This window comes from Dendropsophus ebraccatus, chromosome 7, assembly GCF_027789765.1.
Source record: "Dendropsophus ebraccatus isolate aDenEbr1 chromosome 7, aDenEbr1.pat, whole genome shotgun sequence".
NCBI lineage: Eukaryota > Metazoa > Chordata > Amphibia > Anura > Hylidae > Dendropsophus > Dendropsophus ebraccatus.
In genome coordinates, this window is record NC_091460.1 from 147,034,238 (window position 1) to 147,051,226 (window position 16,989).

The window sequence follows — 16,989 nt, forward strand, 5'->3', positions numbered from 1 at the left end:
CCATGTATGCAAACGCTTAAAGAAAATTCAGGCTGGGTTCCTTCTCTTATTCGCTGAGTTCCATTAGCTGTTCTCTTATTCTAACCACCTAAAGGGAATCTGACATATCCACCAAACGTCCCATTCATTTCTATGTATTTTTGTCGTGCTCCGTTTTCTTCTATTTGTTTGTGTCCGTATTCAGTGTGTCATTAAAAAATTAGCATGCGCCGCAGAGCAGACAAACCAGGAAGTGGAGGAGTCACATCCAATCAGATCCAGAACATTCCGCCCCTGGAGATCTACACAGCCACCAGCAAACCGCAAGGAGTGCTGCCAGACTTGCCAGAATCACCCACCTGGTCATCACCTCAAAAAAAAAAAAAAAATTGACATGATTGACAGGACAAAAATTTTAACAGTTGATTCCAAGTTCAAACCATGTCTTCTTGCCAATCCACCGATCCGGCATTGGACTGGAAAGATTCTGCAAACTGGTCCCTCATGTGCTTGAGAGCAACACCTGAATGTCTCGAATTCCAGGCAATGTGTTGTCTATGTTCTGAGGGTCGGATGGGATTGGTTCTGTAGCGGTGGTTTTGTGGTTTCGGTGGGTTCGGTGGTTTCGTTAGCACAAAGTTATGTAATACACCTGCAGCCTTTACCACTTGATCGATGACACCAGGCTGAAGCTGTATGGGCCGGGTGAACACTCTCCAGTTTGCCATCAGGATTCCAAAGGCTTATTCTACAAAACGTCTGGCTCTTGGGATTCCGCATTAGATTGCTGATGCCTTCCCGGTCCGTTCGGAAGAAGGAGTGTGCCCGGGGACTGTCTGGAATTCTGGGATTCAGCCTAGGTAATAGGCTAAATCCTAGAATTCCAGGCGGTCCCCCCGGGCACGCTCCTCCTTCTGCACGGACCAGCAACGCATCAGCAATCTAGTGCGGAAGTTCAGGAATGTTCAAGCTCGATGGAACCTAGGATTTTCCGATGTTCGATCATCTCTACTCGGGAGTCCGGAATTGTAGTTCCTTTGGCCCAGGTTAAGGCCTCAGCAGGAGTATGGCTGCAAAAGGTTCTCACATATCTGCAAGGCCTCATCAGCAACAACAACAAAGGGCAACGGAGATCCCTCAGTCTCAGGAAACTGCCTTGGTGGAGGAAGTCCACAATCTCCAGAGTAAAGCCTTTGACCCATAGCAGAGTCCTTGAAGACGCAGGAGTCATTTGTTCGTCCACACGACTCGATGTCCCCAAACAACCGATGCAACAAACCTCTATTTGGCATCGGCGATAACCATTAGTATGACAGAAAAGTACTTCTTGTAATTGTAGAATTTGGAGCCAATGTGCTGAGGCTTCTGGATCCTGATGTGCTCGCCGTCCACAGCCGCCACACAGTTGGGAAACTCTATCACTTGCCGGACCTTCTCGGCGGTGTCCATCCACTGCTCTATAGAAGGACGCAGAATAAAGTCCTCTCAAAGAGAATCCCACAGGGCCTTACAGGTGTCACAAACTATCCCGGAGATGATGAATTTTCCGGAAGTCGAAACTCCAGTGGCAAGATACCTTTAAGGGAAAAAAATAGAAATTTGGTGTACATAGATAGCAATTTTGAATAAAAAAAAATAATTAAATTTATAACCTACTATACCTTATAATGATCATGAGGCGCTCTTCCGGTAAAACACTCTGATGCAATTGGGCGTCCTGATGATGGATATTTGCCGCCACTTGCAACGTACATCCTCACGTAATTAGAGAACTTTTGTGGGTCTCTCATAAAGAATGGCATAGGCTGCACAGGTCATCCGGCAAGAACTGATCCAGTGCACCCAAAATGGCGCCGCTGGAGTTCTGATTTGGATTTACGTTAATTTTGAGACACAAACAAAACAGATTGCCTAATTTCTCATCCTCATTTACAAGAACGGCTGTTGGGGAACGTTGCTCGTCTGCACTAGAACCATAGCAACCAATGCAGCGTTCCCTCCGTCTGTCTCGCACACGCTCCATGGTGAAAGATCACAACAATTGCTGAGAAATCTTCCCAATCCGTCACCGTCTGCTCGGTTGTTACCTGGGTCTTGTTATACTCCTGACTTCCCTTTCCTCTAATGTCTCATATATTCACTTTTTAATTTCTTTAAAGGGGTATTCTGACAGCTAAAAGGGGCATTGTTTAATATTATTATATAACTTTGTAATATAACTTTATTTAATGTGTGTATAGTGTTATAGCATTAGAAGAGACATTATACTTGAGGGGTATGCCAATGATTTTCTTTCTTTCAAATCAACTGGTTTCACAAAGTTATACTGATTTGTAATTTACTTCTATTTAGAAGTCTTCCAGTACTTATCAGCTGCTGGATGTCCTGCAGGAAGTAGTGTATTCTCTCCAGTCTGACACAGTGCTCTCTGCTGCCACCTCTGTCCATGTCAGGAACTGTCCAGAGCAGCAGCAAATCCCCATAGAAAACCTCTCCTGCTCTGGACAGTTCCTGACATGGACAGAGGGGGCAGCAGAGAGCACTGTGTCAGACTGGAGAGAATACACCACTTCCTGCAGGACATACAGCAGCTGATAACTACTGGAAGACTGGAGATTTCTAAATAGAAGTAAATTAAACTAGGGCTGTATTTTACTATGTATGTATGGTTACTGTGGTCATTTATGCCTCATTTATGTATGGCTCCCGTTTTATCGATGGATTCTGTGGGGTAAGCTGTCAGTTCTATTATGTTCAGAAAGTCAATGGAGAGAACCTGCGCCCTCTAGTGGTGGATTTAGTACAAAGCGTAATTTCTGCTCTGTGTGTTCAGCTCATTCACTTAGCGAATTATACAATACAACAACCATGTATAATAATATTGGGATGTGTTGCTTAAAAAAGGTTTCATTGAGAGACTGAAATGTTGTATTGCACATAATGGGTGAATAAATTCCCTTTCTTTATTCACTATATCTGGAGTGCCGCCTTATCGCTACGTTGTTTGGAATTCAGCAGGAGTCTGAGTCTATCTCCTATAGGGCTGTGCACCCACCTGAGTATTTGCCGCCGTCCACACTCAACAATTTTCCATTTACATACAATAGTCATCTCATTGAAAATGACAGAGAAGTTATCGGCAGCGGATACGGTATGTGTGAACCTGGCCGAACAAAGCAAATAAGGCAGTAAACATTCTGAGAGTTTGTAGCCTTATAATTTGGAGTATATGTGGCTGCACATAGCCGGAGCAGCGTCCCCTGGTTCTATATCGGCCCGGTCTGTAATATAAGACGCTTTCCATATGACTTGGAGTATATGTGGCTGCACATAGCCGGAGCAGCGTCACCTGGTTCTATATCAGCCCGGTCTGTAATATAAGATGCTTTCCATATGACTTGGAGTATATGTGGCTGCACATAGCCGGAGCAGCGTCCCCTGGTTCTATATCGGCCCGGTCTGTAATATAAGACGCTTTCCATATGACTTGGAGTATATGTGGCTGTACATAGCTGGAGCAGCGTCACCTGGTTCTATATCGGCCCGGTCTGTAATATAAGACGCTTTCCATAGGACTTGGAGTATATGTGGCTGCACATAGCCGGAGCAGCGTCACCTGGTTCTATATCGGCCCGGTCTGTAATATAAGACGCTTTCCATAGGACTTGGAGTATATGTGGCTGCACATAGCCGGAGCAGCGTCACCTGGTTCTATATCGGCCCGGTCTGTAATATAAGACGCTTTCCATATGACTTGGAGTATATGTGGCTGCACATAGCCGGAGCAGCGTCACCTGGTTCTATATCGGCCCGGTCTGTAATATAAGACGCTTTCCATATGACTTGGAGTATATGTAGCTGCACATAGCCGGAGCAGCGTCACCTGGTTCTATATCAGCCCGGTCTGTAATATAAGACGCTTTCCATATGACTTGGAGTATATGTGGCTGCACATAGCCGGAGCAGCGTCACCTGGTTCTATATCAGCCCGGTCTGTAATATAAGACACTTTCCATATGACTTGGAGTATATGTGACTGCACATAGCCGGAGCAGCGTCACCTGGTTCTATATCGGCCCGGTCTGTAATATAAGACGCTTTCCATATGACTTGGAGTATATGTGGCTGCACATAGCCGGAGCAGCGTCACCTGGTTCTATATCGGCCCGGTCTGTAATATAAGACGCTTTCCATATGACTTGGAGTATATGTAGCTGCACATAGCCGGAGCTCTGGTTCTATATCGGCCCGGTCTGTAATATAAGACACTTTCCATATGACTTGGAGTATATGTAGCTGCACATAGCCGGAGCTCTGGTTCTATATCGGCCCGGTCTGTAATATAAGACGCTTTCCATATGACTTGGAGTATATGTGGCTGCACATAGCCGGAGCAGCGTCACCTGGTTCTATATCGGCCCGGTCTGTAATATAAGACGCTTTCCATATGACTTGGTACATTCATACATAGAGATGGAAAGTTGCTGAATAACTTCTCTCTATGTTTTACTGAACATTTTATTGAAGAATAACGTGAAGGTAGAGTCTGCCTGTAAACTGGATATATCTCCCCGTTTAACAAGTCGGAGCGAGCGCGGTGTGGAGACGTGTTTTAGTGCCTGTAATCTCGGGATGTTTTACTGTCGGTTATGGACTCGCTTTGCTGGGTGTGTGAATCAAAGGAATCGCAGACTTTGCTGAGCTGAAGGATTTCCGAGGTGTTTGAAATGCGACATCCCTCCAGCGCTGAGCGGAGCTAAGCCGGGGATCAAGCCGTCTGCGTGGAACATTCCCCACTATTTATTCCCTGAATATGCACAATGCTGGTGACCGGATCTCCGAGGATTTCTCCGCTCTGATACAGAGTAATAATGGTACACCCATAGGGGTCAGAGATGGATCCCAGGGCGAAGAAGCTTCTATATTACAAAGACCGGTCCAAGATATGAACCATGATGGCGTTACCCCATTGTAGATAATGGAGCTTAAAGGGACATTTTTTCCTCCCCGGCTTCAGCACTGGGTTCCGCTGTATTCTGCTTCGGTTACTGATCCCCCGGCCACTTCCTGGTCTGAGTGGTGACCCGGATCGTGACGTGTCCGCCCCATTTCAGATAGTCAGCTGAGCTTTTGAAAAAAAACACCCAATGTTTGACTTCCCCTTTAATTGAAAACCACACCTGAAGTGGAGACAAGAGCGGTGCTGTCTCTGGAAGAAAGTGGACATGTTTTTGTATACTGGAGAACCCCTTTAAAGTCTCTGACCCTAGTGTAAGAACTGTAACAGGGACCCCACTTACCATGAGCCATTTATAATTGTGTGTTGGCTTTTATGGTAAAGGGGCCCCCAGGTGTGATTGCTATATCTGCAGCCTAATGGCAATGCCCACGATTTGTCTATATATAGTATGAACAGGGCTTTCCTGAGCTAAAGTGACCTCCATGCCTCCCTGACCCCACTCGGGACTTCCAGGTGTCAGTAAAGCGGGGAAGAGGAGATAGGAGACATGCCAGCACCTTTCAGGAGATTGGGAACGCTTCCCTCCACAAATATTTCTTGTGGGAATTACATTATATTAGATGGTCAATGGAACAATGTTATTATGAAGTTCAACCGGTCCCACAAAAAGCGAGCCCCCCCCCCCCCCCCCTATGGATCTGTAGATGGGAAATATAAAAGAATAAAGGCTCTTAGACAGCGAGGAGGAACTGGCCTAGTGCCCCAGGGGGTGAAGAGTTTTACATGAATATAGATAGATATATCGCTCCGTACATATGTCCTGATTGGCCAATCCAAATCTGTATGGTTCCATCTCTAATGTTTTACTGTTGCATTCGGCAGCGGCCAGTCGTTGTGCCAATAAGATCATAACCTCGACTTTCTGTACGTTCTATACGTTGTGTGAACACAGCCTTAAAGTGTACCTGTTACAAAAAAATGTTAAAAATCTTTTGATTAGTCAGGGAGACATGTCCGAGGAACGGCCGGTCCTCTCCCCTCCCTGTGTCGATAAGAAAAGACTTTGAGTGTCGACTTCTCGCCGCTTGTTCTCACGATCTGAACACTGACTCCAACTGATCAAAACTTTTGGGACGTCTCTGTAAAATAAAAAAGCAAACGACTGGCCAGCTCTCCACTAACACTTATTCACACTGTGCAGTTTGCACGCTGCCATGGCTGACATACAGAAAAAAGCAGGAAAATGCTGCAGCAGCTGCAAGTCTCAGGACTCACCGCATATACTCCTGATGTGGTGAGTTGGTACATTCTGTTTGAATGGTTTGCCAAGGACCTTGTTTTTTATGGTGTGTACGCTGGCGGGAGGATATGCGGTGAGTCCTGACACTTGCCACTTGCTGGCGGGAGGATATGCGGTGAGTCCTGACACTTGCAGATCGCTGCAGCATTTTTCTGTTTTTGTCTGTTTGTTAGCTCGGAGTGGGGTGGTGGCTATTCATTTGCTTTTTGTGTCACATGTGGGGGATGTGGCTGCCCCCTTTTAGCCGTATACTCCACCCAGCTCCAGTGGGTGTTTTACACAGAGTTTAGTTGATTCTGTATGCCCAGTTTTGTAGACTTAGGGGGAGATTTATCAAAGGGTGTAAAATTTAGACTGGTGCAAACTGGTCACAGCAGCCAATCACAGCTCAGCTTCAGGCAGTGCTGAAAGGAAAGAGGAGCTGTGATTGGTTGCTGTGACCAGTTTGCACCAGTCTAAATTTTACACCCTTTGATAAATCTCCCCCTTATAGTCCAAGAGAGGACTTAGTATAGGGTCCAAGTCTCTGGGGTCACCTTAACATAGAATGTTACTACCAACTTACAATTGGATCAAAGGGTTTGCTAAGAACTTCAATTTTTATTAAGGAAAAATAAATTTAGAATAGGTTTTTCTATATGTGTGCTGGAGGGAGGATATGCGGTGAGTCCTGACACTTGCCACTTGCTGGAGGGAGGATATGCGGTGAGTCCTGACACTTGCCACTTGCTGGAGGGAGGATATGCGGTGAGTCCTGACACTTGCCACTTGCTGGAGGGAGGATATGCGGTGAGTCCTGACACTAGCTGCTTGCTGCAGCATCTTTTCTCTGTGACTTGTTTAGGTGACGGGGCCTCTTTAAGAGATTTCTGTGATCACTTACCCCTCAGTGACCATTGTGCACACAGCAGACATAATCCTAGCCGGAGGTATATCTGTGGTGACCCCCAGTGTAAGGGTGCGGCCGGTCACTTGCCAGATGGTGAGGTGTGACACCAGTCTTGTGGTGGTTGGCCGAAATATTGCCTTGCCCGGTGGTATTCTGTCATGACGCCAGTGATGGTTGGGCACACAGGTATGGTGGCACACCTGCTTTTAGTTTAATGGGCTGGCTATACCTTTTTCCCCTGTGGACAGTGACCTGCCAGTTTATTGCGGGGTCCCTTGGGTAATTATCACTGTGGTCTGGAGTGGAGTAGGGACCTTTCTGGACTCTCAAGAATACTTGAGAGTAGAGAAAATACTTGTGCCTGTGTTTTGACTTCTTGGTCTTTGCACCACCTATTGCCCACAACTGTCGAGTGACCCTTCCTAGAGGGTGACACAAGCCCCAGACCTTGTTACCTGGGATGAGTGGAATGCTAAGGGGTTCCCTGCTGACACCTGCGCTGCAAGATAGAGTTCATAGGCTTCTAGCAACTTTGCTCCTTCCGGATCTTCCTGTACCCATGTGACTTCCTTCCTACAGCAGGTGTAACCTGTGCTGTGAGGGGGTGAGGAGTGCATGTATGACAGTAAAGAGAGAGATGATAGGTGAGAAGAAGAGAGGACCCTCATTGGTGTACAGACCCAGGTGATACATAAGTAAAACAACAACCCTTTGGGTACTACAGCTGTGCAATATCTAGATACATACAGTATAGTTATAGCAGCGACATCTTGTGTCAAAACTCTGGTACTACTACATTACCACTTACTCTTAAAAGTACAGGCATTTACTAAGGGTGTAACCAATAGCAACACCCGTGGTGGGACACCACATATCCAGCCAGTGGCTCAGCCCTTATACGTTACATACTGAAAAGGAGCTGGTGTTGGAGGAATGAGGATGCCGGCTTTGCTGACCTGCTTTGGTCCATGCGTCTGATGGTGTCACATAGTACAGAGGCTGCGCGGGACGCACTTACTGTTCTCAGTCCTTTGGGTTTGATATTTCGCCGCAGGACCAGATCATATTGTTCAGGATTTACAAGACTTTTATAAATCAGATTTCTTGTAGTAAATTCAATGTCTTTGCTTTCCTTCCCAGGTGACGGTGGAGGAGGTGATGACCACAACTGCCTATCTGGATCTTTTCCTACGAAGCGTCTCAGAACCAACGTTGCTGAAGATTTTCCTCCGTTTTATTCTCATCTACCAGCATGAAAAGGTTCAGATCCTCGATACGTTGGTCAGCAGAATCAACACTCCGTTTCGGGTACGAGATACTGAAGCTGCTTATATCTGAAGCGTTCGTGATGTGTCAATCATAGAGATGTTGTTATACTGTTATGGTGTTATACTGTTATACTGTTATACTGTTATACTGTTATATTGTTATGGTGTTATACTGTTATACTGTTATACTGTTATACTGTTATGGTGTTATACTGTTATACTGTTATAAGCGTTATTAGCTCCCTCTTTACTAGGAGAACATGGATCCTCTGACCTCTGTTTTTCAGGCCGGAGTGCTGGTGGTAAAAAGTACAAGATGGAAGAGTTGTGTTTATTTATGACGTCCTTTTCCGGCAGCAAAAAGCTTCAGTTGCTTAAAGGGAATCTGTCACTATGTTTAAATGAGGGCAGCATAAACTAGTGACAGAAATGCTGAACAGATCGGTGTATTACTTACATCATTCCGTTCAGCCGTTCTCCTAATATGCAGGAGAATATGATTCTTGCCACACCCCTCCCCCTGGCTGCTGATTGACAGCTGACTGCCTATACACAGCATGGATAAATAACTGCCAATCAGCAGCTGGTGGGCGGAGTTTTCTGCTTCTCATGAATATCCAGGACTACTGAGCTCATGCACATAATAGAGAGGACTACTTATTGTCCATGTTATTCAGGAGGAGATCTCTGGATCAGCTGCACAGAACAATGTAAGTGATCAATTATCCTGCTCAGCTTCTCTGTCACTAGTTTATGCCACCCTGAGATAGGACACCATAACCCTGCTGACCCTGAGATAGGACGCCATAACCCTGCTGACCCAGAGATAGGACGCCATAACCTGCTGACCCTGAGATAGGAGGCCATACACCTGCTGACCCTGAGATAGGACACCATAACCCTGCTGACCCTGAGATAGGACGCCATAACCCTGCTGACCCAGAGATAGGACGCCATAACCTGCTGACCCTGAGATAGGAGGCCATACACCTGCTGACCCTGAGATAGGACACCATAACCTGCTGACCCTGAGATAGGACGCCATAACCCTGCTGACCCAGAGATAGGACGCCATAACCTGCTGACCCTAAGATAGGACACCATAACCCTGCTGACCCTGAGATAGGACACCATACACCTGCTGACCCTAAGATAGGACGCCATAACCCTGCTGACAGAGTCTCTTTAAAAGGAACCTGTTATATTGAAAATTGAGTCCAATCTGCAGGCAGAATGTTATGGAGCAGGAGGAGCTGAGCAGATTGATATATAGTTATTTGGAAAAAGATTAAAGTGATACTGTCACCCCCCCTTACTCTTTCTTCATTTTATCGGAAAACAGTGACACCTGGGCGGGGCTTCACTGCAGTCAGGCCCCATCTACCTGCTGGGGAGAGGGCCCAACTGTCATGAGGCCCCGCCTAGGTGACACTGTCCATATAGGACAGGGGGCCCAACTGTCATGAGGCCCCGCCTAGGTGACACTGTCCATATAGGACAGGGAGCCCAACTGTCATGAGGCCCCGCCTAGATGACACTGTCCACCTATGAATTTATTGATTTTAGAGCAGAAAGAAGTGTTATAGAGGTGTATATATAGAATGTGCAGCATCTGAGCTTGTGGATGGTTCGGAGGACGGCACATGGGGGTGGGAGGGGGGTGACAGGATCACTTTAAGTATAACTTGTCACTTATTCATGTAAATTTCTGCTCATTCTAGACTATGAAGTCATGTGTGCATGCAGGGAGTGTTGTCAATCACTGAGCAGGGCGAGTAGGGCGACCCTCTCATCTATGTGGCTCAGAATGAGATGTATATGAATACTGTAACGTTATCCTGGATCCGCTTGGTTCCTCCTATGCTGCCCGCAGATCCGGCTCCATTTTTAACATGACTGGTGCCCATTATGATAATATTTCAGTATACGGGTGATTCTTAAGGATTATGAGACGTTTGGCTGTCATCAGCTTATGCAGCAGGGCCCCTATAGGCTATAAGGGCGCTGGGAAAATGTAAAGTGTTTCTGTCATTAGAAAGAGACGCGTCAAAAGTTTTTATCAGTCTGAGTGTTCAGACCGCGACCAATCGGGAGACAAGTCTGTGGCAGTCTGTGCTGCCGTGAGTAACCCCCACCCTGCTCTTTGTCTATCTGACCCGGACAGCCCCATAGAGTTACATTATACGGCCGTCCCATAACATAGAGTTACATTATGCGGCCGTCCAGATGACATAACATAGTTACATTATACGGCCGTCCCATAACATAGAGTTACATTATATGGCCGTCCCATAACATAGAGTTACATTATGCGGCCGTCCCATAACATAGAGTTACATTATACGGCCGTCCAGATGACATAACATAGAGTTACATTATACGTCCGTCCCATAACATAGTTACATTATACGGCCGTCCCATAACATAGAGTTACATTATGCGGCCGTCCCATAACATAGAGTTACATTATACGGCCGTCCAGATGACATAACATAGAGTTACATTATACGGCCGTCCCATAACATAGAGTCATATTATACGGCCGTCCCATAACATAGAGTTACATTATATGGCCGTCCCATAACATAGAGTTACATTATACGGCCGTCCCATAACATAGAGTTACATTATGCGGCCGTCCCATAACATAGAGTTACATTATACGGCCGTCCCATAACATAGAGTTACATTATGCGGCCGTCCCATAACATAGAGTTACATTATACGGCCGTCCAGATGACATAACATAGTTACATTATACGGCCGTCCCATAACATAGAGTTACATTATACGGCCGTCCCATAACATAGAGTTACATTATACGGCCGTCCCATAACATAGAGTTACATTATACGGCCGTCCCATAACATAGAGTTACATTATGCGGCCGTCCCATAACATAGAGTTACATTATACGGCCGTCCAGATGACATAACATAGAGTTACATTATGCGGCCGTCCCATAACATAGAGTTACATTATACGGCCGTCCAGATGACATAACATAGTTACATTATACGGCCGTCCCATAACATAGAGTTACATTATACGGCCGTCCCATAACATAGAGTTACATTATACGGCCGTCCCATAACATAGAGTTACATTATACGGCCGTCCCATAACATAGAGTTACATTATACGGCCGTCCCATAACATAGAGTTACATTATACGGCCGTCCCATAACATAGAGTTACATTATACGGCCGTCCCATAACATAGAGTTACATTATACGGCCGTCCCATAACATAGAGTTACATTATACGGCCGTCCCATAACATAGAGTTACATTATGCGGCCGTCCCATAACATAGAGTTACATTATACGGCCGTCCAGATGACATAACATAGAGTTACATTATGCGGCCGTCCCATAACATAGAGTTACATTATACGGCCGTCCAGATGACATAACATAGTTACATTATACGGCCGTCCCATAACATAGAGTTACATTATACGGCCGTCCCATAACATAGAGTTACATTATACGGCCGTCCCATAACATAGAGTTACATTATACGGCCGTCCCATAACATAGAGTTACATTATACGGCCGTCCCATAACATAGAGTTACATTATACGGCCGTCCAGAGTACATAACATAGAGTTACATTATACGGCCGTCCCATAACATAGTTACATTATACGGCCGTCCCATAACATAGAGTTACATTATACGGCCGTCCAGATGACATAACATAGAGTTACATTATACGGCCGTCCCATAACATAGAGTCACATCATGCGGCCGTCCAGATGACATAACATAGAGTTACATTATACGTCCGTCCCATAACATAGTTACATTATACGGCCGTCCCATAACATAGAGTTACATTATACGGCCGTCCCATAACATAGAGTTACATTATACGGCCGTCCAGATGACATAACATAGAGCTGGGAGAGAATACGCTGTACACTGACTTCTCCCGGCTTGTTCTCCTGATCAATTACAGTGTAAACACTCAGATCCCGACCAATCAAAACTTCTGACATCTCTCTGTGACATGTCAAAAAATTTCTAATAACAGATATTCAACAATTCCTTCCATACTTGTTATCTATTCAGTCTCCTTCCCCCAGTTCTCAGCTGCTTTTTTTCTGCTGAAGACACATAAATCTGTGTGAGCTTTTTCTCTCCGTCTCCCCCTCCTCCCTCTTCCTTCTGAGACAGCTGAACTAAACAAGTCCCTGGCAGGCTGTATCTGCGACATTGTAGCTTCTTTGTTACGCTGGGAAGGTTATTCTGAGGTCAGGTTGCTGTTGAAATCACTGTGATTAATCCTCCCAGCATTACAAAGAAGCTACAATGTTGCAGATACAGCCTCCCAGGGACTTGTTTACATCAGCTGCCTCAGAAGGGAGGGGGGAGGAGGGGAGACGGAGAGAAAAGCTCACACACAGATTTTTGTATCTTCAGCAGAAAGCAGCATCTGAGAACTGAGGAAAGGAGACTGAATAGATACTAACAAGTATGGAAGGAATTGTTAGTCTCACCATGGGCAGCAACATATCGAAAGTTATGTCTGAGTGGAGTACCCCTTTAACTCTGTACCAACCCTATAGATACATCACTGATATATACTCAGGCAGTTCCCAGTATGTATGCCGCCCTGCAGATTTACCCTTCCCTTATACTTCTGTGTTCAGAGCCTATAAGTCTGTGTATTTCTTATACACTTTTATTATAAGTCTCGGTTTATAATTTACATGACTTCCTATTTTCCTGCTCTTGTGCAGATGTCTCTGTCTCTGTTTCTTGTGTCCCTTTCCTGCTCTGATCCGCAGCTGTCCCGGGGGCTATGCTCACACTGATGGTCGGGGTTCCTCTGTGACCTTCTGTCTGCAGTTCCATCACGCTAGTTGACAGCGCTATTCTTGCTGTCAAAACAACAGAGACCTCGGCTGAACCCTATTGGGCTCTACTATATGTCAGTGGCGTCCATTGTCCCCCGGAGCCGGCACTGTGGCTCCCTGTATAGATGCGAGTCATTATGCAGATGTGAACAGAGCCTTAGCCCTTCTTATCCTGTATGTGTCAGTTTCCAGGCAGGATAGGCAGGGGTCAGTGGACAGGTGTGGTCAGGTGTCAGTGGACAGGTGTGGTCAGGTGTCAGTGGACAGGTGCGGTCAGGTGTCAGTGGACAGGTACGGTCAGGTGTCAGTGGACAGGTACGGTCAGGTGTCAGTGGACAGGTACGGTCAGGTGTCGGTGGACAGGTGTGGTCAGGGGTCAGTGGACAGGTACGGTCAGGTGTCGGTGGACAGGTGTGGTCAGGGGTCAGTGCACAGGTACGGTCAGGTGTCAGTGGACAGGTGTGGTCAGGTGTCAGTGGACAGGTAGAATTGGCAGGTGTCAGTGGACATGTACGGTCAGGTGTCAGTGGACAGGTACGGTCAGGGGTCAGAGGACAGGTACGGTCAGGTGTCAGTGGACAGGTACGGTCAGGGGTCAGTGGACAGGTACGGTCAGGTGTCAGTGGACAGGTGCGGTCAGGTGTCAGTGGACATGTACTGTCAGGGGTCAGTAAACGGGGACGGTCAGGAGTCAGTAAACGGGTACGGTCTGGTGTCAGTGGACAGGTACGGTCAGGGGTCAGTGGACAGGTATGGTCAGGTGTCAGTGGACAGGTGATGTCAGGTGTCAGTGGACAGGTACGGTCAGGGGTCAGTGGACAGGTACGGTCAGGTGTCAGTGGACAGGTGCAGTCAGGTGTCAGTGGACATGTACGGTCAGGGGTCAGTGGACAGGTACGGTCAGGTGTCAGTGGACAGGTAGAATAGGCAGGTGTCAGTGGACAGGTACGGGCAGGTGTCAGTGGACAGGTACGGTCAGGTGTCAGTGGACAGGTAGAATAGGCAGAGGTCAGTGGACAGGTGCGGTCAGGTGTCAGTGGGCTGGTACGGTCAGGAGTCAGTAAACGGGTACGGTCAGGTGTCAGTGGACAGGTACGGTCAGGGGTCAGTGGACAGGTACGGTCAGGTGTCAGTGGGCTGGTACGGTCAGGTGTCAGTGGACAGGTGCAGTCAGGTGTCAGTGGACAGGTACGGTCAGGGGTCAGTGGACAGGTACGATCAGGTGTCAGTGGACCGGTACGGTCAGGTGTCAGTGGACAGGTAGAATAGGCAGAGGTCAGTGGACAGGTACGATCAGGTGTCAGTGGACAGGTACGGTCAGGTGTCAGTGGACAGGTACGATCAGGTGTCAGTGGACAGGTACGGTCAGGTGTCAGTGGACAGGTACGGGCAGGTGTCAGTGGACAGGTACGGTCAGGTGTCAGTGGACAGGTAGAATAGGCAGGTGTCAGTGGACAGGTACGGTCAGGGGTCAGTGGACAGGTAGAATAGGCAGGTGTCAGTGGACAGGTACGGTCAGGTGTCAGTGACAAGGTGTGGTCAGTGGACAGGTGCGGTCAGGGATCAGTGGACAGGTGCGGTCAGGGATCAGTGGACAGGTACAGTCAGGTGTCAGTTCTTATCCGGCTCCATTATTAATCTCTAGGCCTTTTTATTGACTATTTTGACCCAAGATGTAACACCGGCCGCACAAACAATCCCTTCCCAGCGTATGGTCTGCATCACTAATATACAGAACAACAAGCAGCAATGAAGAGAACGGTGAATGTGATATCTTATTCCTCTCGTTTATCACCTCCCGTAAAACTCGTTTTTACTCCAATGTCTGAGAAGGAGAGAAGAATCCTGAGGAATATTGTGATTCTGCCGCGTCTGCGAAATTCCATCGTGTTTTCTAATAGAAACGTTTGTAGTGTAGATAACGTTATGTGTTTATCACTCCGAGCACGGACGCGGTGATGTCTATCTATATTAATCTCAGCATCTCGGGGGTTTCTTACCTGAGCTTAGAAGGTGAAGAGTGAAAGTGCCGATAAAGAGAGAAGTCAAATGGATATTGGAGGCAGAATCCTAGTGCTAATTAAGAGCTCGCTGTGCGCGGTGCGTGCTGGTAATCCGTATCCGCTCTGAGCTATTGTAATACAGGTGGCCGGGCTAGTGGACTATCCTGCTGCCTACTAGACTACTGGCTCTGTAGTATATATATATTGGGGTCTGGGATATGTGTATATATATATATATATATATATATATATATATATATATATATATATGTATTGGGGTCTGGGATATGTGTGTATATATATATATATATATATATATATATATATATATATATTGGGGGACTGGGATATGTGTATATATATATATATATATATATATATACATATTGGGGGTCTGGGATATATATATATATATATATATTGGGGGTCTGGGATATATATATATATATATATATATTGGGGGTCTGGGATATATGTATATATATATATATATATATATATATGTATATGTATATACATTTACATATATTAGGGTCTGGGATATATATATTTTTTATATATATATATATATATATATATATATATATATATATATATAGGGGTCTGGGATATGTATATATATATATATATATATATATATATTGGGGGTGTGGGATATAGATATATTGGGGGTCTGGGATATATGTGTATATATATATATATATATATATATATATATATATATATATATATATATATATATATATTGTGGACATGTGACAGGAAAAGTGCTCGAGGGGATGTACATCTCACCCAGGTTGATACATAGTGTGAGATGGTGAGTCCAGGAGGCATCTGTGCTCAGCAGTGTTATGCTGCTGAGCTATTATTTATTATTGCCGGGCCTGGACTTACATGGAATGGTAAGTAGGTTTTGGTAGTGGGATCTGCCATTCCCTCCCCCCGATCCCAGTCAGGTTTTGGGGTCAGGTGTCTCTGACCCTAATCAGCCAGACAAAGAAAATCCCTGCAGAGGATACAGGTCCTTGCTCTCAGTCAGGAGTAAACAGCCTGCGTGGTCTGTTTGGTGAGAGCTGGGAATACAGCCGCTGCTGGGGCCTGTTCACACCCCGCAGTACTGCCGAGTGAAGTGCCAGAGAGGTGACCAGTGTGTTAGTAAGCGCCCAGACGGGCAGGACTTTTTGTTTTGTTCTGTTTTTAAAAGCACGGTGTTGCTAATTTTCTGTTATGGACGGTTTATGCTGCAAATAAACGCCAAGTTGATCTTTTACAAATCAAAGCCTGATGTGAACTGTGTCCAAACACACCATCCCCCGGGAAGATCCCTACAATATATATATATGTATATACATTTACATATATTAGGGTCTGGGATATATATTATATATTGGGGTCTGGGATATGTAATATATATATATATATATATATATATATATATATATATATATATATATATTTATTGGGGTCTGGGGTATGTGTATATGTGTGTGTGTGTATATATATATATATATATATATATATATATATATTGGGGGTCTGGGATATAGATATATTGGGAGTCTGGGATATATATATATATATATATATATTGGGGTCTGGAATATGTGTGTATATATATTGGGGTCTGGGATATTTATATATTGGGGGTCTGGTGTGTGTGTGTGTATATATATATATATTGGGGGTCTGGGATATATATATTGGGGTCTGGTGTGTGTGTGTAA

General features: G+C 45.6%; 1 protein-coding gene across 2 annotated transcripts in view; it reads left to right on the forward strand.

Moving 5' to 3' along the window:
- FHIP1A (FHF complex subunit HOOK interacting protein 1A) overlaps nt 1–16,989 on the forward strand; it is a 146,015-nt gene that overhangs the window by 111,510 nt on the left and 17,516 nt on the right. For both annotated transcript variants that reach the window (XM_069978682.1, XM_069978683.1), the window contains exon 7: nt 8,269–8,436. In XM_069978682.1, coding sequence (XP_069834783.1) covers nt 8,269–8,436 — 168 coding nt within the window. The remainder of the gene's footprint in view (nt 1–8,268; nt 8,437–16,989) is intronic.